General features: G+C 47.0%; 1 protein-coding gene across 1 annotated transcript in view; it reads left to right on the top strand.

The window, feature by feature from the left end:
• RP1L1 (RP1 like 1) overlaps positions 1-24,681 on the top strand; it is a 65,035-nt gene extending 40,354 nt beyond the window's left edge. The window contains exons 6-9 of the mRNA XM_042984741.1: positions 11,551-12,178; positions 17,843-17,984; positions 19,526-20,494; positions 20,735-24,681. Of these exons, the coding sequence (XP_042840675.1) occupies positions 11,551-12,178; positions 17,843-17,984; positions 19,526-20,494; positions 20,735-24,681 (5,686 nt within the window). The remainder of the gene's footprint in view (positions 1-11,550; positions 12,179-17,842; positions 17,985-19,525; positions 20,495-20,734) is intronic.
• Positions 24,682-25,696: the final 1,015 nt, after the last annotated feature.

Genomic DNA, 25,696 nt, shown 5'->3' with positions numbered 1-25,696 from the left:
TCTAATCCAGGGAGCCTGACCTTTGTTGGCATGTTTAATATTTTCTCTTATTTTGAGTAAATATCTGATTTTTCTGAACTTTTTATGTGGCCTATGCTTGGTCTACTGGGTTAGATAACTGTCACTGGCACCAATGACTTGCCATTTCCAGTAGGATTTTGAATCTTATTCAAGAATGCTACTGGCCTGGACTAGCTTCCTTCTCTCTGGGCTCATCCTTCTGTTCACTTCTCCTGTTGTGCATGCAGGAGAAAACCTTGCCAAAGGGCTCACTCACCTCCACACACCTTTTGTTGCTCAAGACCATCACACCCAGCAGAGCACTTTTTCCCCCCCAGAAATGGGCCATTCAAGAACCACTGGATTTTGCATTTGGAAGTGAATAGAGGTGTCATTTACTGATGGGAAAGTGAGACCCAGAGGTAGCAAGTGATCTGCACACAGTCAGATAGCTAGGCAGCGGCCAAGCCCATGTTTGCAGGCTGCCTGTCAAATAGTGCAGAGCTCTTTTCTCTGACCCATGCTGCTACCCTGTAGACAGGCATTTATTTTCCTGGGAAACAATATGGGCATATAGCAAAACCAAAATGCTTCATTCTCCAGAACTTGTCTTGAAGTTTTCTCTCAATCTGTCCTTTATAGCTCTCAAACTTTATATCACATCCTCTTTCTCCACTTGAAAGCCAAAGATGGCCCAGAGTGGTCGGTCATTGCTGCCAGACCTGGTTTCTCCACCTGCTGCTACAGTCGTTGCTAGCCCCCATGCAGGTCACAATGGCCCTTGAAGTTCTGCAACGGGAAGTAGGCAGAAGTTGTTAGACGACAGCTTCAGGTCAATTTTCTAAGGTGTTAACTCAGTTGGTAAGTGCCTCTGACTTTCCCCCTTCCTCCTCCTAAAATGTGGATGGGTGGCAAAGAGAGGAAGTGTGCAGAGCTGGAACAAAGCAAGACAGGGTTCTTAGCTCTGGTTCCTAGCTCTCTACTCTCTGCAGGTGAATGACACATCAAGAGCAAAGGGCCTTTTTCCAACCAATCCCCATGACCGAGCTCTAAAGAAGATCTCCTTTTGGACTCCCTACCTGACTCCCACTTGGGGTAGGGCCTCATCAAGGTAGGCTGGGTAGAGTGGATTGGTAGGCACTCTCATGTTTACTTTTCTGAGCTACCTGTATGACTTGGGGTATGGACAAAATGACACAAGAGCTCAGGGGTTGGTAGTAAAGCTGTGGCAAGTGGCTTTGGTGAGCACAGAGCCCGAACAAGCAGACCATTAGTGTTGGGCTGAATGGATTCTGTTCAAACGACAGCAGCCATCTTGTAACTGAGGGAACTTGAAGAGAGAAGTCAGGAGTAAGTGTAACAAGGCAGAAATGTGGAAATTGTCAGGGACATTCTGTACTGGCTCAAGAGTGTCCATCCCTAGACTTTTTTTTATGTGAGAGAATAAATAGCTACCTTAATTAAAGTCATTTGGGGATGAGGGTCTCTGTTATTAGGAGCCAAATGCAATTTCTGATACTACAGTCATCTTGTTGATGACACCATTTGTTTAAAAGTTGTTTCCTAAGTCAGCTGAGAGTAGCCTCAGTGTCCTAGGAAAGCTCTGGCCATTCTCAACCCCTAGTTCTGCCTTCTTGGCCTGCCCCCAAAGAAGTCTATCCCTTCCTTTCCCCAGCTTCTGCCCAGTTCCTTCCCATTGATATTTTTAAATTTGATCCTTACTCTATCTCTTTTACCTGAGATTATATGTTTGTTGGATCTCAGGCATCCTTAGTTCATTTCTTAACTGCCTGGGTTTGCCCTGTCTGTGCCCCACCCCCCCGCCCCAGCTGTCTCCAGCCCATGGTATCTGTTGGACTCGCACTTTTTTTTGGCTGTTTGTTTCTTCCATGCACTGGCCCATGGGCAGGCAAGCTTTCTGACCTTGGGCTATACTGCCCACTATTTTATTGTTATCTTATTCTTTGCTGACTGTACTCTTACCACTGCATGGTCTCCCAAGAATCATTTATTCTGCAAATATTTGTCAAGCACCTGTGATGTGCCAAGCACTGCCTGGGACAGCAGGGACAGAACCAGAAGCACCTCCTGCCTTCTTCGGAGCTCAGAAACTCCACTTTGCACATTCCACTTTGCATTTTAAGCCCTATAAATCCAGGCCATCTCATTAGCCTACTAATGTTGTTGATAAGCTGTCTAGAAAATATTAGCAAGTGTGTGCGTGGGAGGTGGGAAGCAGGAACATATTCTAATGCTGTTTGTATTTTTTTAAACTCAGTTTCCAAGGATTTTACTTCCTATGTCAATATCAGGGTTCTTCCCATCCCAACTCTCTTTTCCTGACTTGTCACGAATGTGTCTTTCCTTTATCATCAGGCAGAAAGGGAACTATCTTTAGAAAACTTTTCTCTGTAGCTACAAGTTGAATAAGAGTATCTATATTCACAAACACAATTTATTTCCTTCATCCTAAATCCCACCACCAGCATATACTAGTCAATCCAGAGCTCCACAGTGTTTCTGTCAATTATCCTTCCTCTCCTCAGTTTTCTCATCTCCAGTAACTAGGCAAAGGTTCTTTGTGTATGAAAGACAACATTTTAGTTTTATTCTCTTAGCAAATTTCAATACAATTACAATTCACAAATGAAACAAATACAATGTTATCGACTATAATCACCATGTTTTACATTAGATCCTCAGATCTAGATCAGAAAATTTTAACCTGGACTTTGTGAATCTTTGGGGGGCTTCTATGGGTGGGCTTCAGAGGCCCACATCCCCTGAAATTGTATGCAATATTATGTGCATATAATTATTGGACATGTGGAATATGGCAATGTACTCATTTTTTCTGGGGTGTTCTTCATGGTTTTCACCATAATTTTGAAAGGGGAGGGTATTACCTGGACAATTTTGGGAACTAATGAGTCCAGTAGTTTTTCAAGAGGTCTTCACAATTCAAGGTAACTCATTCATAGCATAGCATTATGTGCTACCCTTTCCTACAAACTCCTCGTATAACTTCAGTGGCCCTTTAGTTTGTCACCTTCTTTTTATGATTAAAGTAACTGAGCTCAGAGAGGTCAATCTACTCAGAGCCATCAGCTAGTTACTAGAAGAGCCAAGGTGGGCTCATGAGCCTGGGTCCCCCTGGAAGCAGCAAGGACACTCATGTGCCCAAGGGTGAGGACCCAGGTGCAGACGTTCTGCCTCCTTCCTTGCATTATAAATTTTAGTAGACATAAAACCATGTCTCCATGCTGTGCCTCAGTCTGTGTCTAACCAAATTTTTGGCACATAGCAGGTCTCAGCATTTGCCTCTGGGTTGCTTTACTGCCATTAATCACAACCACCACTCTTGTTACACTTGCTTTCCCTCTCGCATTGTTGATTTTCTTCCTGAATCCAGCACTCAGAGCCTTGAGCACCTCTAGAGAGGACCTGTTCTGCTGGGGAGCCAGTGTGGTGTTTGCCATCACCCTTCTCCATCTCAGCACCAGATTTGGGAAGTCTCCACCCACCAAATCACCTTTCTCCTCACCACCTCCTTTACATTTTTTCTATTATTTCATTTTACATTTCCTATTGTGGTAAAATATACATAAAATGTACCATTTTAACCACTTTTAAGTGTACAATTCAGCAGCATTAAGGACATTCACATTGCTGTGCAGCCATCACCACCATCCATCTCAACTCATTTTATCTTCCCAAACTGACTGCATCCCGAGTAACACAAACTCCCCATCCCTCCTCCTCCCAGCCCCAGCAGTCACCATTCTACTTTCGTCTCTATGAATTTGACTGTTCTGGGTACCTCATATGAGTAGAGTGATACTTATATGATACAAAGGATTATTCCCTTTGTATTTGGCTTATTTCGCTTAACATAATGTTTTCCCTTCCCTTTTAAGGCTGAATTATAGTCATTTGTATGTCTCTGCCACATTTTGTTTATTTGTTTATCTGTTGATAGATACTTGGGTTGCTTCTGCCTTTTGGCTATTGTGAATAAGGCTTCTATGAACATGGTATACAAATATCTGTTTGAGACTCTGCTTTCAGTTCTTTTGGGTCCATACCCAGAAGTGAAATTTCTGGATGATATGGTAATTCTATATATGATTTTCAATGTTTATTTTTGAGAGAGAGAGAGAGGAGAGAGAGAGAGAGAGGATGAGGGGCAGAGAGAGAAGAAGACACAGAATGTAAAGCAGGTTACAGGGTCCAAGCTGTCAGCACAGGCCTTGACGTGGGGCTCAAACCCACAAACTGTGAGATCATGACCTGAGCTGAAGTTGGATGCTTAACCGACTGAGCCACCCAAGTGCCCATATATCTGGTTTTTAGAGGAATCGTCACACTGTTCTCCATAGCAGCTAAACGTTTTTACATTCTGACCAGCAAAATCGCCACATTCTTGCCAACACTTGTTTTCTGGATTTTTGATTTTGTTTGTTTTTGATAATAGCTATCCCAATGGGTGTGAGGTGGTATGTCATTGTGGTCCCCTCCTTCTTTTATGAGTCACATTTGCCCATCTGAGCACCATGACATGACTATCAGGTTTTAGTACACTGACTCCCTGATGCTGTTGTCACTTCAAATCAGTAGAAATCAAACTCAAGTAAGCACTGTGGCTTTATCACAACTATGTGTACAACCCATGCGTGGCTCTTTGTCATACTGTATTTCACTGACTTTAATACACAGAGGTTCTCCCATGTTTTAATATCTCTGAAATCAGGATGTATCCTGCAATTAATAGCATGTCTTTGTCTTAGTCTCTCACAAGTTCTTTCTTTCTCTCTCTCTCTTTCTCTCTCTTTTTCTTCCTTCCTTCCTTCCTTCCTTCCTTCCTTCCTTCCTTCCTTCCCTCTTGACTCATAAAATAATGCTGCTCCTTGGGAAACTGAAAGGTGGTGTTGAAAATGGCTCTAGACTCCATACACCCTGTATGGACCCATTGTGGACCTGGAGGAACCTATGAAGGTCTTAGCTGCCTGGAATATCGGTGGCTCTTATTCTCTCTGGAGGCTACGTGCTGTAAACACTTTTCTCTGGGACATGTACTACTGACGTCATTGTTGTTTCTTTGAGCTGTTGATTGTAATATCAATTAACACTTCAAGGCTGCGGCCACAGTGCTCTCCCTGCTTTCTGCTCACTCCCTCTTAGATCTAGCTCTGGGGTCCTTGCCACTTGTAGTTTTTCTCCTGCAAAGCCCAGCCTCCACCCTGCCTGCAGACTTCACCCTATTTATCCTCTTCCTGAATCCATCACTCTTGCTGCCTGCTCCTGCTTCCAGCTCCTCACCCTGGTATAGCCTGCTTCCAGGACTGCAGACAACACTGTTTCCTCCCCTGCAGGCCCTCCCTTCCAATTTGTCCTCCAGGGCTGTCACCGTTTTGAGCATTTCCTGTGATTTCTATTTTTTTCTCCTTTTGCCCCTTAATCTGTTTTTCTCTGCTTCCCTCCCCCTCCCACACACAGCTGGAATGTCTCCTCTGCTTTCTTGCCCTGCTTCCTCCTGAAATCCCCTAACACCCCTCCCCCATCCTTTGCTGCCCCAAACCAATCCCACAATAGCACTGACTGGTGCTGTGGGCCCTGGGGTTTGCTGGGCCAGAAAAGTGGTTCACCCTCTTGTCTCTGTGCTCACCAAGACTACCCACCATAGCTTGGCAGCTGGGCCCTGAGCTCTTGCATGATCCTGTCTATACGCATGGCAGCTTGGTCACCTGGGAAAGCTGACTCAGAGTCCCCTCCAATACACTCTGCCCAGCATACCTTGGTGAGGTTTTTCCCCAGTGGAAGTGGGGTAGGGAGTCTAAGAAGAGGTCTCTCTTAGAGCTCGGTCATGGGGCTTGGCTGGACAGCAGCCCTCTGCTGCTTGAGTGTCTCTCACCTTATCTTGGCTGCACCCCCTCAGCCACCAGAATTCCTCCCACTGGACCTCAAGCTAGGAACTGAATGTGGAAAGCTGGAAAGCAAGCCTTATTTGCTGTCTTCCAGCTCTGCCCCCTTACTCTCTCTGCCCCTTTCCCCCCACTATTCCTTGCATCCAGAAAGGTCAGGCTCCTCTCTTCTTTTATACCCTTTTAATCAAGTATTGGGGCAAGGGCTGTCTTCCTTCTACCATGACGCAGGTTTAGAATTGTGTGGCCAGTCTGCTTCATGTGGTAAGGAGGACCTAAATGGATTCAGGCCACCCTGTCTCTGGGCCAGGTCTGGAGTCCTTCCTTGCTCGTCTGTTTAGGAGGTCATATCCTCTCCCCCTCCACTTAGGGAGAGAAACCTCATGATTTTACCAGGAGGAAGGCAATGAAGGACAAACTGATATATGCAACTATGTGTATCAGCTGATTATTAATCCTTTGTCCCACATCTGAGGGCCTGTGTTACATTCTCCCCTCTCCAACCCTCACCGGCAGGTAGGAATGAGGCCGTTGTCCCATGTTGGGGGTAGAGTGGGAGGATCTGGGAGGGGCTTGAGGGCCACCCTCCCCACCCAAAGGGTCTTCTGAACTCAGAAACCCAGCTTTGGAATCCAGAAAATGCAGGATACTCACTGGTCCTGCTCCCTGGTGGGTCCAAGTCCCTTTCTATTTCAAATGACAGAAACCTCAGCTCAGGAGAGAATTGTTGGCTCACATAACTAAAGAATCTGGCTTTCCAGTTTGGGTTCTGGTTTTAGGCCCTGCTGAATCCAGGGGCTCAACCAGCTCCACCAGTCAACTCATGGCAAGACCAGATTATCGAGGCCTCACTGACACAGGGCCAGTGCCAGGAAGAGGCCACCTGCTCCTGGGAAACCGCACGGGCCCCACACTGAAGGTGACTAACTGTCTGGTTAGCTGGGGGACAGGAGGTGGCAAATGGGTCCCAGCATTTGAGGGGGCAGGTTCAATGTTAAAACCAAGACAGTCCCAGGGTGTTGGTTAAGTCTGTTGGTTAAGCATGGGCTCAGGTCATTATCTCATGGTTCGTGGGTTGGAACCCCATGTCAAGCTCTTCAGTGTGGAGCTTGCTTGGGATTCTCTCTCTCTCTCTCTCTCTCTCTCTCTCTCTCTCCCTGTCCCCCCTCTCACAATGAATAAATAAACTTAAAAAAATATTAAAAGGTAAATGACATTTAACTTGGTAAATATAGATGAAAAGCATTTCAAGTAGAGAGAACAGCGTGGGAAGAAAAAAAAACCCTGTGGGATTTCCCTCTTTTTAGGGGATGGTGTTGGCAGAATGTTGCATGGGATGTATTTATTACGGGGTTCTGAATGGTCAGGGTTTGCACCTCCTCTGCTCGTTTGCTCTCACTCTCGAAATAAAGCAAAAAAAAAAAAAAATAATAAAACTAGGCAAGATGTCCCCGGTAAGCTGGGACAGTTGGTCACCTTGGCCTGCAACGACATCTGCTTCTTATTTCCCCACTATTTTTTTCCAGACTGGGATACTGTCCTCCTTTTCTTCACTTACCTGTTCTTAGATCTAACGTAGGGAACCCAAGTTTGCTTTTGCCACTTTTGGCCTCTTAAGCTTCAGTGGAGGGGGACTTTGGGTTCTGCTGTTGAGGTACCTGGTTCCAGAGCTGTGTCTGTGCCGCTTTATCCTCAATCTACCGGCTCCCTAAATAAAGCCATGTCAGATGCACTCCTGGGCGGTGCACCTGCTCCCGCCCAGAAGATGACCCTTCCCACCGCCCCTCACCCCTTCCTCCAAAACTCCTCCCTCTGCAACCTCGCTGGATGAGTAGACAGTGCCACCTCCCACCGAAGTCCCTGAGCCTGAAACCCGAGCGCCACGCAGGACCTCGTCCTCCCTTGCAGCGCCCTCCACAGCCCGCCTGTTGGTCACCAGTCCCTCTGGTGCCTTCTCAGCCTCTGCGGGATCAGTCCACAGCAATTGACCTTCACTCACCAATTACCGTCCTGCTCTCCCAGGCCCCATTCTCCCTACTGTTGTCAGAGGGGTCTTTCTAAAATATTAGGATGACATCCTCGAAGGCTCTTCTCGAATTCCCAAGCTTTCTCCCTCTGCTGCAACTTTGCACATACTCCCCCATCCCAAATGCCCTGAGCAGAGCAGGGATGGCAAGTGTCTGGTACTTCTCTGGCCCATCTCTGCCTTGATGCTATGGCAACATTGCTAGCTGATTGCAACACACAGGAAGCCTGGACACCTTTCCTCCAGTCCTTCCACCTGCTCACCTGGTTGTTCAGAATTGGCACCAAGGCCATATCTATTTGTCATGCTGGTCCTAACTTCTTCCTTCTCTGGTTAATCCTTAAATTGTCCTTTAGGTCTCAACTCAGGAGGTTGCATGTCACCTCTGTCAGGAAGTCTTCCCTGATTTGCTGTTCCTCTTAATCTGCTTTTGGTCACACCCTGTGTATAATATATCTATATCTATATATCTCAGAACATTTTTTATGTCACATTTTAATGATGTCCTTGCTTGTCACACTAAAATGTGAACTTTTTGAAGGTTCATGAAATGTCGCTGCAATCTTCATATTTCCAGGACCCAGCATGGACCCTGGTACCCACTAGATGCTCAGAAATCTTTGATGGGTACACATATGAGTGAACATATGGGTGATTGAATGAGTGAATAACCTGGTATGGCCAGGTTGTTTTGAAGGTGAATGAATCAAAAGTTCATTAAGCCTCCTTGAAAAGGAAAATCGATTTGCTTCTCCCTTCCCCGTAGCTGCAAGAGAAGGTCATGCTTCTCAGAGACTTGCCAAGAGATGAAGTTGAACCTGTTTGTTTCAATCAATGAGGCTGGAAAGCAAGCAGTTGCCTCACCTTCCTGCGAGGAGCAGTGTGAGTCATATATACCCTCACCTTTCATAGTCCACATATCTAGGCCACCCTGGGTCCTTCAGCTCATTCTCCTGGGTCCTAAATTTTTTTTCTAACGTGTGCCTGTATATGTGTGCATGCACATGTGTGTGTACGTCTGTGTGTGTGTGTTTATGTATATGCAGCATCTTGCCAGTTATTTGAGTGCAGGTACATTCAGCAGGGAATGACCAGTAAGTTCCTTCAGCTTCTTGGTCTCATGTGTGCTTGGTCTCATGCTGGGAAGGAGCCTTCATGGTGAACTGTGACTGCTGCTAGCCTGATCTTCGGTACTTAGGATCCATTTCTCTTTTTATTTCAAAAACCCAGTTGGATATTGAGAATTCTAACTCAAAAAGATGTTATTTTCTAGAAGAATGCCAGAAGAAAGGGGCAGTCAGCCACTTGAGCATATGTTGCAATGTTAAGCTTTTGCCTGGGTCTTCAAGGAGTGACAGAAGGGTCTTTGCCTATGCTGCAGGCCAGGTTCTGCTTGAAGGCTCCCCTTTTCACTGCAGAGTTGCTGTCTCAGAGGTTTCCAGAGAGGCTCTCTCTGCCCAGAAATAGGCTGCAAGAAGCAGAAAAGCCCTTGGAGGCAGCAGAATGCTGGGGAACGTGGCAATGCTGGGGGACGTGGTGACATTGAAGAATGCAGTGACAGTGGAGAACACTGACCTTGGGGACATGGTGATGCTGGGGGACACGGTGACCTTCCTTGCCCCTCTCTCAGTCCCTTCGTAAGGGCCAAGAAGGATGTGCATTATTATAAGCGAAAATGGAAACCAAGTAGGAAGAAAAGTTAGTCCTGCAGGAAGACATGCCTGGGTAACAGCTTATGACCACTGCAGGGATGTTTGTGGGAGGTCTAAGAAAGCAGCTTAAAGGGATTAGCTGGGAGGGAGGAGTTTGAAGAACCTAATTACAAAGTTTGTACCAGAGATGAGAGTGGATTAAAAGGCCTCTTTGTGCTCCAAGATTTTGAAATTGAGAGAAGAGTTCTTTCCCTAAGATGAATGTGGATAAATAGAGAGTAAAGGTAAGAAAGGGAGATGGGGGCACCACTGAGCCGTAAGTAGGATTAATGGCTGCAGCAGGGAAGATCATGTTTACTTGCTGTGTGCACATTTATGAGGATCCTGCTATGGTCTGAACCACGTCGAAGCAGGGAAGACTCCTCACTTGGTCATGATTCATCAAGTATCAGCTTACTGACAGGATTGAGCGTTGTTATGAGTTCTGTGAAATATGGGTGTTATTAATTGGTATGTATTTCCTGGGCTCCTGATCTGTGTCAAGCATGGGGCTTGGAGCCCTGGGCAGTACAGATTTGCCTCCCAGGCTTGGGGTACTTGGCCAGAAGGGATACAGGCCCAGAATATTGGAAATATCGGGGGGAGCTATACTGAAAACGGAGGTTGCCCCGGACTAGGGATCTGGTGCAGGCTCCACAAAGGAGGTAAGCCAAGGCAGGGTGCAGAAGGATAGGGGCTGCCATGCAGGGAGAGCCTCTGAGCCAGGCAGCCTGATGGGAGTGGAGAATTCCTGCAGGAAAGAAACAGGAGCTGAGGCTCAAGGGGCAGCCAGAAGCAAGCCTGAGAAGCCCTTTAATTGTGGGGGTAAATGGCCCAAGCTTCTTCTTCAGACACTGGGGAATCAATTGAAGGATTTGGAGCATAGGAAATGTCTAGGTAAAAACTAGGTTTTAGGACAACTTGACTGGCAGGTGCACAGAACAGAGCAGGGTGATCTGGACAGGAAGAGCCTGTGGGAGGCTTTTCCAAGGGTCCCAGGCAAGACAATGGGGGTTCCCCTGAGGTGGGAATAGAAATGAACAGTTTGACAAATGGGCTTGATCCTATCAAAGCTAGGCTAAGCCACCAATCTTCCACATCGATAGAAGTGGGCTGGGGTATTCTCCCATAGGGTTTATTACATATCTTCCAAAGACTTTGGAGGGATGCAAGGAGGGGGACATTCTTTTTACATTAATGCAAACATTACCATATAATAAAGAAAAGACACGGTGGCATCCTCTTTGGGCTACAAGTCTCCTCGTCTACCTTCCCATCTCCGAGTGGTTTGTGACCAAGGGATTCTGCTCACCTGGTACCTAGAAGATGTGAATCCAGATTGCTGGGAATCCCTCCAGGGTTACACACAAAACCTTGCACTGAGAGAGCAGGCAAGGTACCCAAGTCTCCTGAATGCCCGTCCCATGTTCTTATGCCTGTGTTATATGGTCTTCTCTTTATTTACCCACCTCTTTAGGAGACAAGCTCTAAAGTATTAAAGGAGTTCAAGGTGGTAGAAGAGGGTAAGAGAAACAGCAAGAGGAAGGAAAGGAAGAAGAATTTATTGATGCTTACTCTATGCCAGGTGTTCTGTATGTGTAAACTCAGTTAATCATTATAGTCACTATGCAGAGTGAACATGGCTGCATCTTAGAGGTGAGATCCACCAAGATGAAGATTATGTCATTAACCTCCTGGGTATTAAGTGGGGAGTTGGGATTTGAATTCGTATCTGTCTGGTGCCAAACCTTTGGCCTTCCTTCTATTCCTGTCAAAATGGGTTAACCAGCTTCTATGTAGCCGAGTGGAACAAATTTGGGATGGCCAGGAGGCGCCTCTCTAACAAAGGAGCAAGAAATGCAAACTCTTGCAGGTTGCTCTCTGACTCTCCTCTTCCTCTGATCCCTTTCAGCTGCCTGGACCTCCACGCCATGAACAGCACCCTGAGAGATGCCCAGGCCCCGAGCCACCGGGAGTGCCTACTGCCTTCTGTGGCCCGGACTCCCTCTGTCACCCAGATCACACCAGCCAAGAAGATAACCTTCCTCAAGAGAGGGGATCCCCGGTTTGCTGGGGTTCGCTTGGCTGTTGACCAGCGTGCTTTCAAGAGCTTCGGTGCCCTGATGGATGAGCTCTCTCAGCGCATGCCTCTGTCCTTTGGGGTGCGCTCTGTCACTACGCCCCGGGGCCTGCATGGCCTCAGTGCCCTGGAACAGCTGGAAGATGGTGGCTGCTACCTCTGCTCTGATAAGAAGCCCCCCAAAACACCCAGTGGACCAGGCTGGCCACAAGGGGGAACCTTATCTGCTCAGCAGTCAAGGGAATTTGAAAGCCGGGGTGAGGCGCCAGGAACATCCTCTTCCTGCAAGGGTCCTAAGGCCCCAAGAAGGATAATGCTGATTAAGAATGGGGACCCTAGGTTCCAGAAGACAGTGGTTCTCAGTCACAGAAATACAAGGAACCTGACGGCCTTTCTCAGCAAAGCCTCAGATCTTCTGCACTTTCCTGTGAAACAGGTGTATACGACCAGTGGAGAAAAGGTAGGCTGTCTGGGTATGATATTTCCTCTAAAAAGTTCTTTGGCCCTTAGATCGAAATACTTTGATGGAATGGGGAAGTTATCCCTTAAAATGAAGCACAGATTGCCCTGCTATTAATTAAAGGTGAATAGAGACATGCAGTCAAACAAGCAATTATTATTTATATTCTGGCTACCATTTAGTGAGCACTTAGTAAGTGCCAGACACCAGGCCTTGCACATTTTTATTATTTCCTCATCCACTCCTTCTGTTATCCAATCCCACCTATTTCGGTGAGAATTCAGTGCAGAACATGAAAACTACTCAAAGTACCTTTAGCAGAAAGCAATCTAATCCAGGGCATCAGGGGATTTCTAAATCTTTAAACAATTGGAGGCATGAGCTCTGAGCTGGTCTGCAGGAAGCTACTACCCTGCTTGAAGCTACCGTGATTATTGAATTGAAGAGTACTTCTCTGCAGTGGCATCCAAGTTTGTAAAGCTGGGATCAGGAAACTGCCACAGCTGCATGTTGACATTCTTGACATGCAGGAAAACTGGGGTGCCGAGTCCAGACACTGCTGTCTGGGCTACTGTAGCCGTCTGGTACCCACACATTTGCTTTGCAACAACAACAAGAATCAAGAAGAGATAGTGTCTGTCTCACTTGCTTTCCCAGACTTGATCAAGTACATCTAATGGATGGAGAACCCAATCTTCATACAGTCCTAACTTTAAAGAAGGCTAGTGAATGTAATTTTTGCCTTTCCAGATTCTGCAGAACATAAATGTGCACTGTAGGTGGGCGTGATGGGGGAAGGAGGTGGATTGATCTAATCCACAGTCTCCCCATAATCCACTCCTATCACTATTTAACACCTGTATATACTACTCTGCCACTACTTAAATTTATAAGCAGCATCTACAGCAGCAGGTTCTCACCTAAGAATGTAGCTGTCTTTCCTACCGTCAGAACATATGCACTTCCTCCCCAACTCCGAGTCACATCAGGGTCACATTAGAACTGTACCATCCATCCTCTGGGCACAAGCCCACCTTGTAGCCTCTGTGTTAAGATTTAGCTATCAAGTCCACAACCACCAAAATACCTTGTATAAAGTGCCAGATGGAGGCAAAGGCAAAACATTGAAAATTGTTTCACACCTACCAAAGCTGTGAAGAAAACCAGGTTATCTACTGCAAGACCATTGATGGTATTAGGTTTCCTTCTACTGTCCATTTTGTGTGTTCCCTCTGACCTCTGCCAGCACCTCAGCTTAATGTGGTTATGGATGTGGTAGAGTGACTGAACCATTTCTACAATCTAAATTACGGTGCATTTACTATTTGCTAGCATGTGCTGTATCTTTCCTGTGGACTCTGAGCCCTTGGAGGTTCTTCATGAGCTGCTGGGTTAACTTTTACCACTGAATATGACAGCTACAGAAAGCACCCAAGGGATTCCCTGAGCAATAGATGACTTTTCCCCAATCCTATGCATTACAGCAGCCCTATTTCCCCTTGATAATCAGAATCAATCATCCCATTCAACACAGAAACCCCCTTGTTGCCTTGTGGTTCATTGTTGCAAGAATCACCATATGGCCAGGTAAGGGATCCTTTAAATTTTCAACTGCACTGTCTCAACTTTCAACTTCACTGACCCACTGTTGTGTCTCCTGGTTGGAACATTTCCCCTTAGATTCAGAGACTTCCAAACTAGCAGAGCCTGAAGTTGTTGGAATGGGAAACAAAATGTTTTCAGTTAGGTCATAGGTGTAACAGTGAGAGGAACTGCTCTCATTCCCACCTTTAATTTCCAGGCATCTGTTGCCTATGGAGAAACAGCACTATACTGTATATTGGTTGCCAGTCAAGAGCACGTATAACATCCTGCAAGACAATGCCTCAACATCGTAAAGTGATACCTTTCAGCTGGTGCTCAAACTGAGCCTCCCGTAGAATGATCCACTGTTCTATAAGTTATAGCTACTTTGGGGCAATGGTATATATGTCTACACAGTGAATTAAATGTGTGTTAGTGCATTGGCTCACTTCTTTTGCTATAAAATCAGTTCTTTGGATAGAACTAATCTTCATGGATTATGGCAATGATGAGTAAGGTATTTAGTAAGTCCAAGGATGGTGATACTAGAAGGATGCTGGGAAGGAAGAAAATATATAAGCAAAATCAGTGTCTTTTTCAATGAGTACACATTTCCATCATGGGGGGGGGAGGGGTGGGTTCAATGTTATTATCTTCACAAGAGATGGCTGGCTGAATACCTCAAGGTATGTTGCAAATTGAAAGTATTTTGGCATAAGTTTAGCATGGATCTCTGTTCTTGGCAGATTGGAGCCTCAGCAGAGTTGGCAGTCAGATCCACATGAATAAGGTAGTTTATGTTTCTAGTTCCTGTTTACTTTGCCACTTTGTTTGAGCCAATTGAGCACAACTTGGGGTGGTTGGAGGAAGATAATGACTAACATCCATTGTACAGGTCATTTGTCCACATGATTATAACCTTCTGGTGAGCATACAATGGGACACAAATGTTCTCACTCTCTGGGCACAGATTCCTCTCCAGAGTTCCTTGTCACTAAGCCTCCAGTCCTACTCCCTCCAAGTCCCTGATTCTCATATTGAACTGCTAATCACTGCCCATAAATTGCCATAGAACCTCCTTCCCTTGCTCCTTCCATGAAAAGTAGCCAATCAACAACATTGTTCCTTGTACTTTCCTTCACCACTGCCCTTAATGCCCCCCTAAGTGGGTCTGTCATGCTGCAGCGGTCAATTTTTGACTTGTGTCAGCATACCCTGTGAAACCATCTGAAAGCCAGAATCAAATATTTTCATCTTCAGTTAACTGGTCATAGGGAACTTCCCCAGGAAGTTGTAGGTGTGTGGGGAGGAGAGATGGCAATGCAGCAGAAGCACGTGAACTGAGAGTGTGGTTCATGCAATTTACATATGCCTTCAGTGCAAACATCTGGAGCCTGATATAGTACATGTCACCACCACCTGATGATGGAGTGCTGCTTTGACATACCTGCTTTGTGGCTTGATGGATCATACAATAACCATTTCATTTGTATTTCAACAACTAGCAGAATCAGTTTCTGCATCTGATGTTTGACTACAAGAGGAAAAGATTCTTTTACAGTAGTAGTAGAAGCACCCAGGTCCTCTGGCCATCCCAGAACTGAGAGCTTAGACCTTAAGCTTGCCATTCTCTTTAAGTCAGAGAAGTCAGCCTACTGTATAATCCTTTCAGCCCTCATTATCAAGGCAGCCAGGGATAGTCAAAATCCTGCTCTCAGTAAGCACTACATTCTACTATCAGAGGTGATCATTCAAGAATCTGTTTTACCACTTTGTGCCATAGGCCACCAGTGTCCCATTGTAACCAGATTATCACTGCCTTTAAACCCAATCAGGTCAGATAATCAGATAACTAATCCTAGATTCCCATTCTTGAGTGTCTATTGCATGTAACAATCTCTGATACTGCACTTTTAATCAGCTATGATTCAGTACAGGAAACAAAATCCTCTGTAGGTATCATAAGCACGAAGAAATTATACACAGAGAGTTTTGTGTTTAAAGATTGGGAAGCTGCAGGAGCATACATTTGATTTCTGGAACTAGTTCCGAGAACATCATTGACCTATCTGGGTAGATACCTCTCACACAATCAAGCAAGTGGGTTTTTGGGGGGCTGTCACTAGAATAATTGAGTTCAGTATCAGCTCACCACTGCTGTGGTCCAGAATCAGGCAGGTGATATGCCACTACTGTCTATTGGTATCCAGAAAGCTGGTGACTAGGTACTGGAACAATGAGTGTGACTTTTGCCATCTCAGCTGCACATGCTCCTTTGTACCTTTGACTTTTTTTTTCTTGTGACAACAATCAAAATAAAAAAAAAGATGGCCTCTGCTTCATTGTCATTTTCCATACCTTGTACAAATGCATCTAATCGTTGGAAACTATTTCGTGGTTAGAATTATAGCTGCAAAGGAGTCTAGGGAGCTTTGTATGCTCTGCAGTACTGGAAATTATAGCAGAAAGAGTAAAATAGATATTGACTAATTTAGGACATGACATCTGCACAAACTCATGAGGAGGTTAATGTCATTCTTTTATTTGCATGGGTAAGAAAACTGGGGCACAGAGGCTAAGTAGTTTGCTCATGGTTGCATGGCTGGCAAATGATACAGTCAGCATTGATGATTTAAGAGTCATCATGTAAGAAAACTTTTAAATTATGGCACATTGCTATGTACTATCATGTGCTACATGCAGAGTACACAGAGAAATAAGTCTAGGTCCCTGCTTTCAATTAGCTACAGTTTAGAGGGAAGGGTGAGAGGGAGAGGTACAAACATAAGTTAGTTGGAGAAAAAAATATTAGTGTAATTTCATATAGAATTACTGCAGAACTATTAGAGTTTCTGTTAACAAAAGGATGTTGTATCTCCCCAGCGCAGGCTTGGGTCATAACTCAGTTTTCAGGTCCTCAACTGGATTAACACTCTCAATAACTCTCCTTTTGTGTGTGTGGATCCTAAACCTCAACCTCTTTCCAGAATGGGAGCATCATTTAGGACTCAATTATTTTTTTCCCCTTAGAAAAGTCTGATTTCCTAGAAACATGACTACATCTATAAATTGATAGACTTGGGTCATGTTTGTATTTTTGTGATTGACTAGAGCTCCAAATCAACCAAGAAATGTACCCAGTAGTTTGAAACAAACTTCTAATTAACTAGGTTGAAAGATCTGATGTACAGCTAATTTAATGTCATTTGTGGAGACAGGATGCAAAAGGTCTTTTTTTTTCCATTTCCTTGTTAATGAACATACCCTTCTAATTTGAGAAAATAAAAAAGAACATATAAAGCCCTTTGAAGATGAAACTAAATACCCCAACACTGCTACTTACAATATAATGTCATAAATAGTGCAACGTCTCACATACGCAGGGGCCTCAGGCCCACGTGAGATTTTTCTAAAAGCAGGGTCCTGTTTCCTGGAATGCAATATTGCCTGATAGGTACCCAGCCCAGGATGTCCTGGGGTGGGTGGGAAAGGATGACACAAGCCTCTGGGCAGGAGCCTAGAAAACCAATGGAGAAGCCTGGAAGAGAATGACTACCTGTAGAGAGAACAGCCTTGCCCTTTTCCACTCCAGAAGGGTTGAAGGTTCAAGATTATATTGGAAAGCACAGATAGGACCCAGGAGAGAACTCTGTGTGGGAAAAGAGTGAGATAGTAAATCAGATCTCCATAGGGAAGATGTAGGACCTTCTGGTTGCTTTAAAAAAATACGTATTCTGGAGGGTGCAAGTGCAAGCAGGGAAGTGGGCCAAAGATTTCTTGAAGTGTTTCCCACCTGAGACATCCAGAATAGTCCCTAAACCACAGGCCTCATTCGAGGTGGAGGGAGAGGGTGTAGGTAGAAAGGAAGGTCATAGTGGTAGGACCTCAGGCCCTAGCTAGTTATGGAGGTATTATGGCAAGTGGATAGGATCCTTTCCTTGAATCAGAATTCTGGGGTGAGATGTGCAAACCTCAGGAAAGGTCCAGTGTGAGGGGATTTTTCCGGTACCTATGTCTCCTCGGGAAGAAGGTGGGTTTTGCAAGCTAGGCTTCCTAAAACTCAACACTCTCCTTCTTCAGGTGGACTCTTGGAACGGTCTACTGCACAGCCCCTCGGTGCTAGTATGTGCTGGTTATGAGTCCTTCAAACCTCTGGCAATGGAAGATTCCAGAAGATATGGGATTGAAACTTTATCTGGGCAGACTTCAAGAAATAAAACTGGTGAGTTAGTTTTGGAGTTTCTTCAATTTTTCACTGGATAGTGGTTCAGTAGGACTGGGAAGATATCCCTTCCAGATAATTTTAAAAACCTGCCTTTTGGCCCCAATTTTGGAGTATCCTAGTTGTTTTGGGTAACTCTTGCCTTTTCCTCTTTATTATCATCATCAACCTTAATCAGGCTGAACATTTGACTGGGGTATGGAGAAAGGAGTCTGGTATTTAAGAAAACAGGAATTAGGAGATCTTGAACTTTAAGTTTCCAGGATCTAAAATAAACTTTATTAAGGACCATGGTGGGCATGACCATAGGTATGCGGCATTTGCATCTTTCAAGAGTCATGACTTCCTTAGACAACAGTGGAAGCCAAATGATCTAAAACTAATGATAACCATCAATCATGCATGCATTCATCAATCTATACATCCAACTGTATATCCCTCCAAAAAGCTTACTATTTCCAGAGTCAAAGGGTTGTTATTTAAAAAACACATTATTTTAAAAGTATAACTAACAACTGTAGATTGAAATTTCAGCAACATTATTGGAATAGAAATGGGCAAATTTGGTGAATAAACAAAATAATATCCATTGTGAAAATCTGTTAAGAAATGACAATAATGATTTTGGTGATCGCTGCATGCCAGGTGCTAGAGGTACAAAGACCTATTAGCCACAGACCCCCCTTTGGAGGAGCCCTCAGTCTCATTAGGTGCTTATGGAAGAGGAAAGCTTGGAAAAACCTTCCGTCCAGATGGACTCAAGTGGGGAGATCTGTTCTTTTGCTGGCTGTAGCCTCAGCCCCCACTAGTCTTTTCCTTTTGCCATGCATTAGTTCAAGAGATGAAATGAGAAAGTACTAAGGGCTTTATTCTTTTTTGGTATCCCTTCTTTCTTCTCTTTCTTTCTCTTTTCAAGGCTAGGGTGCAGGGTTGACTATCAGGACTTGCTATTGTGTGTCCAGGTCTTTCCTTGAAATCATGGATCAACCCCAAAGCTTGATGAGTGTTAGGATGATAAATCACTCTTAATAATTGAAAAGCATTTTACAGTTTCCAGTCAGGCACCTGTGCAGCAGCTTATTGATTTTGCTTTCTGTGTTGGGGGTGGGCATGAGCAGGGCCAGGAATTAGCTCTGGGCACTGCTGCTCTGCCTACCAACTCTGCTATCTACCAAGAACCTACTTTGTGCTAGAACGTCTACAGAAAGTTTTATAGGCACTGCCTTGCATCATCAAAACAAACCTGTTATTCTTATTTTACAACTCAGTAAAGAGGCTCTGCCAAAAACTACACAGTAAGGAAGTGGCAGAGTTGAGATTGAATTCAGACTTCAATTTCATCTCACTAGGCTTTGCTGGTTCACAAACTGCAGACTGGATATTCATTCTAGAGTGGTTTCTGCCTTTACTTTGTGTTTTGGGAGGTGGTAGGGGTGTTGAGGTGATGAAAGGCTCATGGCCAGCCTTTATTCTCTTACTCTGAAGCTCCCCCTAGTAGCTCACTGTCTTTCCTCTTTTTTCTTATTTTTATTATGTGCCAGGAAGCTGGGGGCCAAAGGCCAAGCAGAGCGTGATCCACTCAAGGTCCAGGTCGGGCAGTCGGCCACGGCGGTTTTCCTTGCTGTCGGAGAGGTCTGGTCTCAGTGACCCCCCAGTGTCCCTGCATCACGCCCAGATGGGCCCTGCTTCTGAAAGATATCCTCAGGACACACCCACCCAGCTTGGCCCATTGGTGGCCAGTGATGATGTTGAGAAAAAGGTCCACATGAATGAGGATGGCAGCCTGTCTGTAGAGATGAAAGTCCGTTTCCACCTACTTGGCGAGGATGCACTTCTGTGGTCCAGGAGGGTGGGGAGGGCCAGTGTCCTCACGGCAGCCAATGGAGAGGTCCCTGTTCTGGGGGAGGTGGATCCCCTCCACTGTGTGTGTGAAAGTCACCCTGGGGGCTCCTCAGAACCTGGAACACAAGGACTAGGGACCTGTGAGGCAGGATGTGAGAAAGCCCTTGGCCGAGGCCGGTGGAAGCCAGGGTCTAGATATGAGATATGGATGAACCCCCTGTACTCTGCCCAGGAAGAGGGGATGGCCTCTCAGAGGAGATCCAGGTTGACCCAACACTCCTATTCCAGGAGGCCCTGGAGCCAAGGAGTCACCGGAAGGAAACGAAGCAGGAAAGACAGTGTCAGCCCTGACTCCAGTGACAGACCCCCCAAAGACTCTGAGCCCAACTCCTCCTGCTGCTCTAGGTCTCTGGAGGGCAGCGTGGACAGCTGTGACCTACATGCGGCCTCTGGGGCTGCCTCCCAGACAGAAGCAGGGAGGGAAGCTGGCAGCATGTGCAGGACTAGTAAAGACCCGGGTCCACAGGGAACAGGGCAGGACAGAGAGCACCATAGATGCCTGAAGCAGCAGAGTGGAGGCACGGCAGGTGCTACTTGTGAGTCCTCAGGGAGTGCTGGGTCTCATGAGGAGTCCAGTGAAATGGGTGAGCAGCACCAGGGCTGCCTAAGCAAGACAAGTGTCATGACTACTTCCCGGCCAAAGGCCACTCAGAGGAAAGGCTCCAGTCCTCCCACGGTGAGTCCCTCATCTTTGAGGAACAAGGACTCACAGGCAGAGGAAAGTAGACAGGGTTCCAGGTGCCCCCAGGCTAGGGGTAGGTCTGGGATGGGATCGCCCCTGGTTTCAGATCAATCTGGCTCTGCAGATACTGCAGAAAGCTGTTCTCTGCCTTCTGCCTGTGCCTCAGTCCCAGGCAGAAGAAAGCAGGAGGGCAGATCCAGGGCTGTGTCCTCTCCCAGCATTTCCAGCCACAGCCGAGGGGCCCGGATAGACCACCCCAGGCGGCACCCCAACCGAAGGGACATCTACTGTCCGCTTGACTCAGCTGTTCCCAGGCAAGTGCCGGGGCCTTCTAGTGGAGGCAGGGCCTGTCCAGATAACCCAGCACCACACCTTTCTGGAAGCTCACCTACTGCCAGGAACCAGGCTTCCTGGGACACAGGGCCTCCCTCCTCTGCCTCTCTTCATTCCCAGGATGTACAGGGGATTAGCAGTGCTCTCATGACCCCTTTGAGCAATTCTGACTGTACTTCCAATTTCTATCCCCCATACTCTCCCTCTGCTGAGACTGAAGGTCACTCTGAGCTCAGGGCACGGTCACCAGCTCCCTCACCTTCCAACACATCAGACCCTTTGAGCATCCAAGCTGATGGCCTGGACAAAAAGGCAGGGAATGACCTTCCCAAGCCTTCCTGGCCTTTAGTTCCACCAGTTGGAGAGCCTGAGAGAGGGATGCCAGGAGCCCACCAAGACTGCTGCTGCTCACCAATCAGCACACCCCTGTTCCATGAGACCCCCAGTGATAACACTCAGACCCTACAGAACTCCCAGCCATCAGGCAGCCAGGGGCCCTCCTCTGAGGTCTCCTTGGTATGCAGCAGGTACTGTCCCACCCCCCCGAGGACATGGCCTTTTGTCAAGAAACACCCTTCAGGCAGCAGTAGCCTTGGTGCTGACTGGGAGCCAGACGGGAGAAAGCTGGAGGAGGAAAAGCTAGATGCACGGCCCCCACGGCCCCCGGGGTCTCAGTCAGGGGCCATGGGGAAAGCAGTCAAAGCCTTGAGAAAGGGCAGCTCTAGCTGTGGTCCCAGGTCTGGGAGAATGTTACAGGGGAAGGTTGCTGGTGGAGGGGAAAGCCTGGAGGAGCAAGAGGAAGATGGCAGAATGATGCTGGGTGCCCTACCCCGAGCCTCACCAGATGCTGTGGTCCGTGAATGGCTGAGCAACATCCCGGAGGAGCCCATACCCATGAAATGTGAGATGGTGGATGAGAGTACAGTTGTGGTGGGGGGTGATCCAGAAGGCCCCAAGGAGGACAATGCTGACAAACATTCCCAGGAAGGTCTAGGGGAGCCAGTTCTGGCCAGACAACTGTCCCATGAAGGGGTCACCAGTGAAAAAGCAGAATCAGATGGTGCCCTCCCAGTGACTAGTGATGCTCATTCCAAGTCAGGAGAGGGCCATCCTTGTAGCAGAGTTTCAGAAGTCCCCAGGGAGACTGGATCAGGCAAAGGAATGGCTGTGGACTGTGGTGTGGGCCAGTGTGTGCTTCCTCACAAGGTCTCTGCCTCCATACAGATCATGAAGGTGCTGATGGGCTCCAAGCAGGGCCGGCCCAGCAGTCTGCCTGAGGTGTCCAGTACAGTGGGCAGGAGGCTTAGCCACTCTGCCCGGGCCCTCATCACCTGTCTTGCTGGGCTCCACTTCTTTGATGAAGACCTTAGGTCTCCTACTGACAAAGTGAGGTTCACAGAGTCTCCTCGGTACCAGGAGCTCCTGAGCACCTTCCAGGCCCTATGGCCAGGGTGTGGCTGCAGGCAAGGTGAGCTGGATTCTGGCCTCTGGGAGCTTGGCTGGTGCAAGGCTCTGCCAGGCCTCAGGTCCCATGTCATGACTGAGGACTTCACACCAACGTCCTCATCTGGTGTGGATGTTGGCAGTGGCTCCGGAGGCTCAGGGGAGGGCAGTGGACCCTGTGCCATGGACAGCGCCCTGGTCCCTGAGAGGATAGAGCTGCCCTTGAAAATCCCCTCCCAGAGGCCTGATTCTAGAACCTCCAAGAACCAAGAGGATCCAGAAAAACAACAGTCCAGTGTTTCTACAGCCTCTTCAAACTTCCAAGAATGGGCTTGTGCCACCAGGAAAGACAAGGAAGAAAGAAACAGTGGGGAGCAGGTGCTGGGCAGTAACCTGGATCAAGTAGTTGAAAACGCAATGCAAGAAGAGGAGGTACAACTAGAGAAAGTTGAAGAAGAAAAAGAAATAGCAGAACTGCCAGGAGAGGGTGTCCAAGGATCTCCAGAAGAGGGAAGAGTCATGGGACAAGAATTGTCAGAGGCTGACTCTGACGATGGGGAAGGTGCACAGGAAGATAAGAGTGTGCAGGAAGAGGAAGCAGGAGGAGACCCTGCCTCCACCACACTTTGCCCTCCAGGGACAAGAGAGAAACCACCAGAGCCCCCTAGGAGCCCTAGCAGGAGGGATCCAGATGCCAGCGAAAGTCAGAGTGGCCCCAACAATGAGCCTGGCTTGGAGAAGCCACCCCAAACAACTGAGACAAGCCATGAGCAAACCCAGACCAAGTTCTTGCAGGGGCCTGGGGAGAAGAGCTCTTCTACAGCCTGCAGAGTGTCCCTGGATCCTGACATCCTCTGGGTGACCAAGTTGCTAAAGAGGATGGAGAAAGCTTTCATGGCTGACCTTGCCAGAGCCACAGCCGAGATCCGAGCCCGCTGGAGCCTGCAGAGCAATGACCTTCTGGACCAAATGGTGGCAGAGTTACAGCAGGATGTGGGCCAGCGGCTCCAGGATAGCACTGAGAAAGAACTCCACAAGATCCAGAGCCGGGCAGCGGGGAGGATGCCAGGGCCAGCGAGGGAAGCCCTCAGGTGGGAGATGTCCCTGCAGACAGAGCAGCGCAGGCATCGTCTCCGGGACCTGCGCAACCTCTCGGCTTTCTCCGAGCAGGCTCGAAGCCAGGGGCTCCTGTCCTTCCCTGTGGAGGATGTGCCAACCCTCCATGGAGCCCTGGGGACCTGGCTGGTTGGGGAGCCTGAGGGGGAGGAGTTTTGTCCCTGTGAGGCCTGCATGAGAAAGAAAGTGATCCCTACATCCCCGAAAGACACAAAGGGGGTAACCAGTGCACCCATCAAAAAGGCCTTTGACCTGCAGCACATTCTGCAAAAGAAGAAAGGAGGGTGTGCTAATGGGGAGGCAGCAGAGACAGTCCCAGAGAAGAGAGAGATGGAGCTTCTCCAGGGGGACGCCTCAGGGATAGGGACTATTGACAATGAAGGCCTGGAGCTGGGGTTAGGCCAGGATCCTGGGACAGAGGAGGGGGGTGAGGATGAGAGCAGCCAGAGCCTTGGCAGGGATGGAAACCCTCAAGTGGGAGAGGAAGGTGAAGTTTCTCAGAATGGAGAAGAGAAAACAGATTCCGGGCAAGGCAGTGTCTTTGAGGGAGTGGGCAGGGAGGAGCAGGGCTTTGGTGAGAAGGATGAAAACACAGAGAAGGGCTCTAGAGCTGAAGGCAGTTTGGAAGGTGAAGCCTGGGGAGAAGGTGACCAAAGTCCAGAGGGACAGAATGATGGTGCTGTAACTACAGAGGGAGACAGGAAGCCAGAGTCAGTGGGAGGAGATCAAGGTGAGAAAGAAGGTAGCTCACAAGCTGTCTGGGTACAGGGCCAACAAGGTGAAACTTCTGGAAACAGCAGCCCAGACCAAGAGGGGAAACCAGCAATGCTCCCTACCCCAGATGGAGACACCCCCTGCCAAAGGTCAGGCTGGAAAGCAGGCCTTGCCTCCTCCAGCACCTTTTCTCTGGGAAATTGCTCTCAGCTCTCTCAGAAAGGCTCTGAAGAAAAGCCTTCGAATGGAGACATGAGGAGCATCGAAGATGAGTCCAAGGGAATCCCCAGTCCAGAGAGAAAAGTCACAGGCATGTATCCAGAAAGCTCCACTTCTGAGCAAGAAGTGGCACCCTTGGGCCCAAGGACTCCAGAGCAGGAGGTAGGTGAGGCCTCTGGCCTAGAAGCTGAGAATGTAATTGAAAGTCTCTCTTTCACAGAAATGAGGTCTAAAAACCTCACCAAGGACAGGACAGATGGCTTTGGCCAAGATGACTTAGATTTCTAGAGATCCAGCTGCAAGGTGGTCACAAGTCTGTTTTTATTAGTAGTTTGTCTACAAATCTGAGCGTGGCTGGGTCCCCTACAGATGCACAGAGAGCATGGAGAACGATCAGGGCTTGCCAAGGACATGGTCATACCACGCTGTCCCTGGGTTCTAAATTCTGGAGCTTCCCAAGGCCTCCCTGGCCAATCCCATGCACGTTGTGAAGAAGGCTTATCTCAGACCTGCCCTGTTACCTGAGGGCCACTGGACTCTTCCATTTTCCTGTTTGAGTCCAAGAAGATGGACCTGACTGGAAATGTTCCAGGAGCATTTTGTTTATGTTTGTTTTTTGCTCTCATTCTTTTGCCTATTGATCTCCAGTTATTTTTCTCCTTGGCCTCTCTTGGCATTCACCTCATTTGACTTTGAGGTGCTTTTTTCTAATCTTGAATGTATTTGGTGACTCTGCAGATGTGAATACTTGGAAAAAAATGAATAAATTCAGGGTCATTGGACAAAGTTTGTTCTCAGCCCAAAAGTCCAAGTGTATTTCCTTAATTCGTATGTATATATATTCATGAATATATATATTGGTAATGGAAAAATACAGAAAATGCAAAAAGAGCAGGAAGAAAGAAAAGTAGTCACCCACAGTCCCATCACTCAGAGTTGACTCATGTTAGCATTTTGATACAGCTCCTTCCCCTTTTATTCCTAGCCATTTGATAATTGAGCTCATCATTATATGCTCCTTTTTTTTTGACTTAACAGTATAAGAATTTCCTGTATTTATCTCAAAATCTTAATAAAACTATTTTTTCATAAAACTATTTTTAATGCCTAAATAATTTATTATGCAAATATAAAATACTTCACCATTTCCTTTCCCTAGCATGGACCATTTAGATAGGTTTCATGTTTTTTTCTTAACCTTTTCCCTCCTGAACTGTGCATGATTTCTCTAGAATAGATTCCCAGGCATGGAATTAGCCAAAACTACCAGCTTTTTTGAAGGTTTGATATCTTGCTGCCAAAT

Source organism: Panthera tigris, chromosome B1 (genome assembly GCF_018350195.1).
Source record: "Panthera tigris isolate Pti1 chromosome B1, P.tigris_Pti1_mat1.1, whole genome shotgun sequence".
Taxonomy (NCBI): Eukaryota; Metazoa; Chordata; class Mammalia; order Carnivora; family Felidae; genus Panthera; species Panthera tigris.
This window is presented reverse-complemented; position numbering and strand designations above follow the sequence as displayed.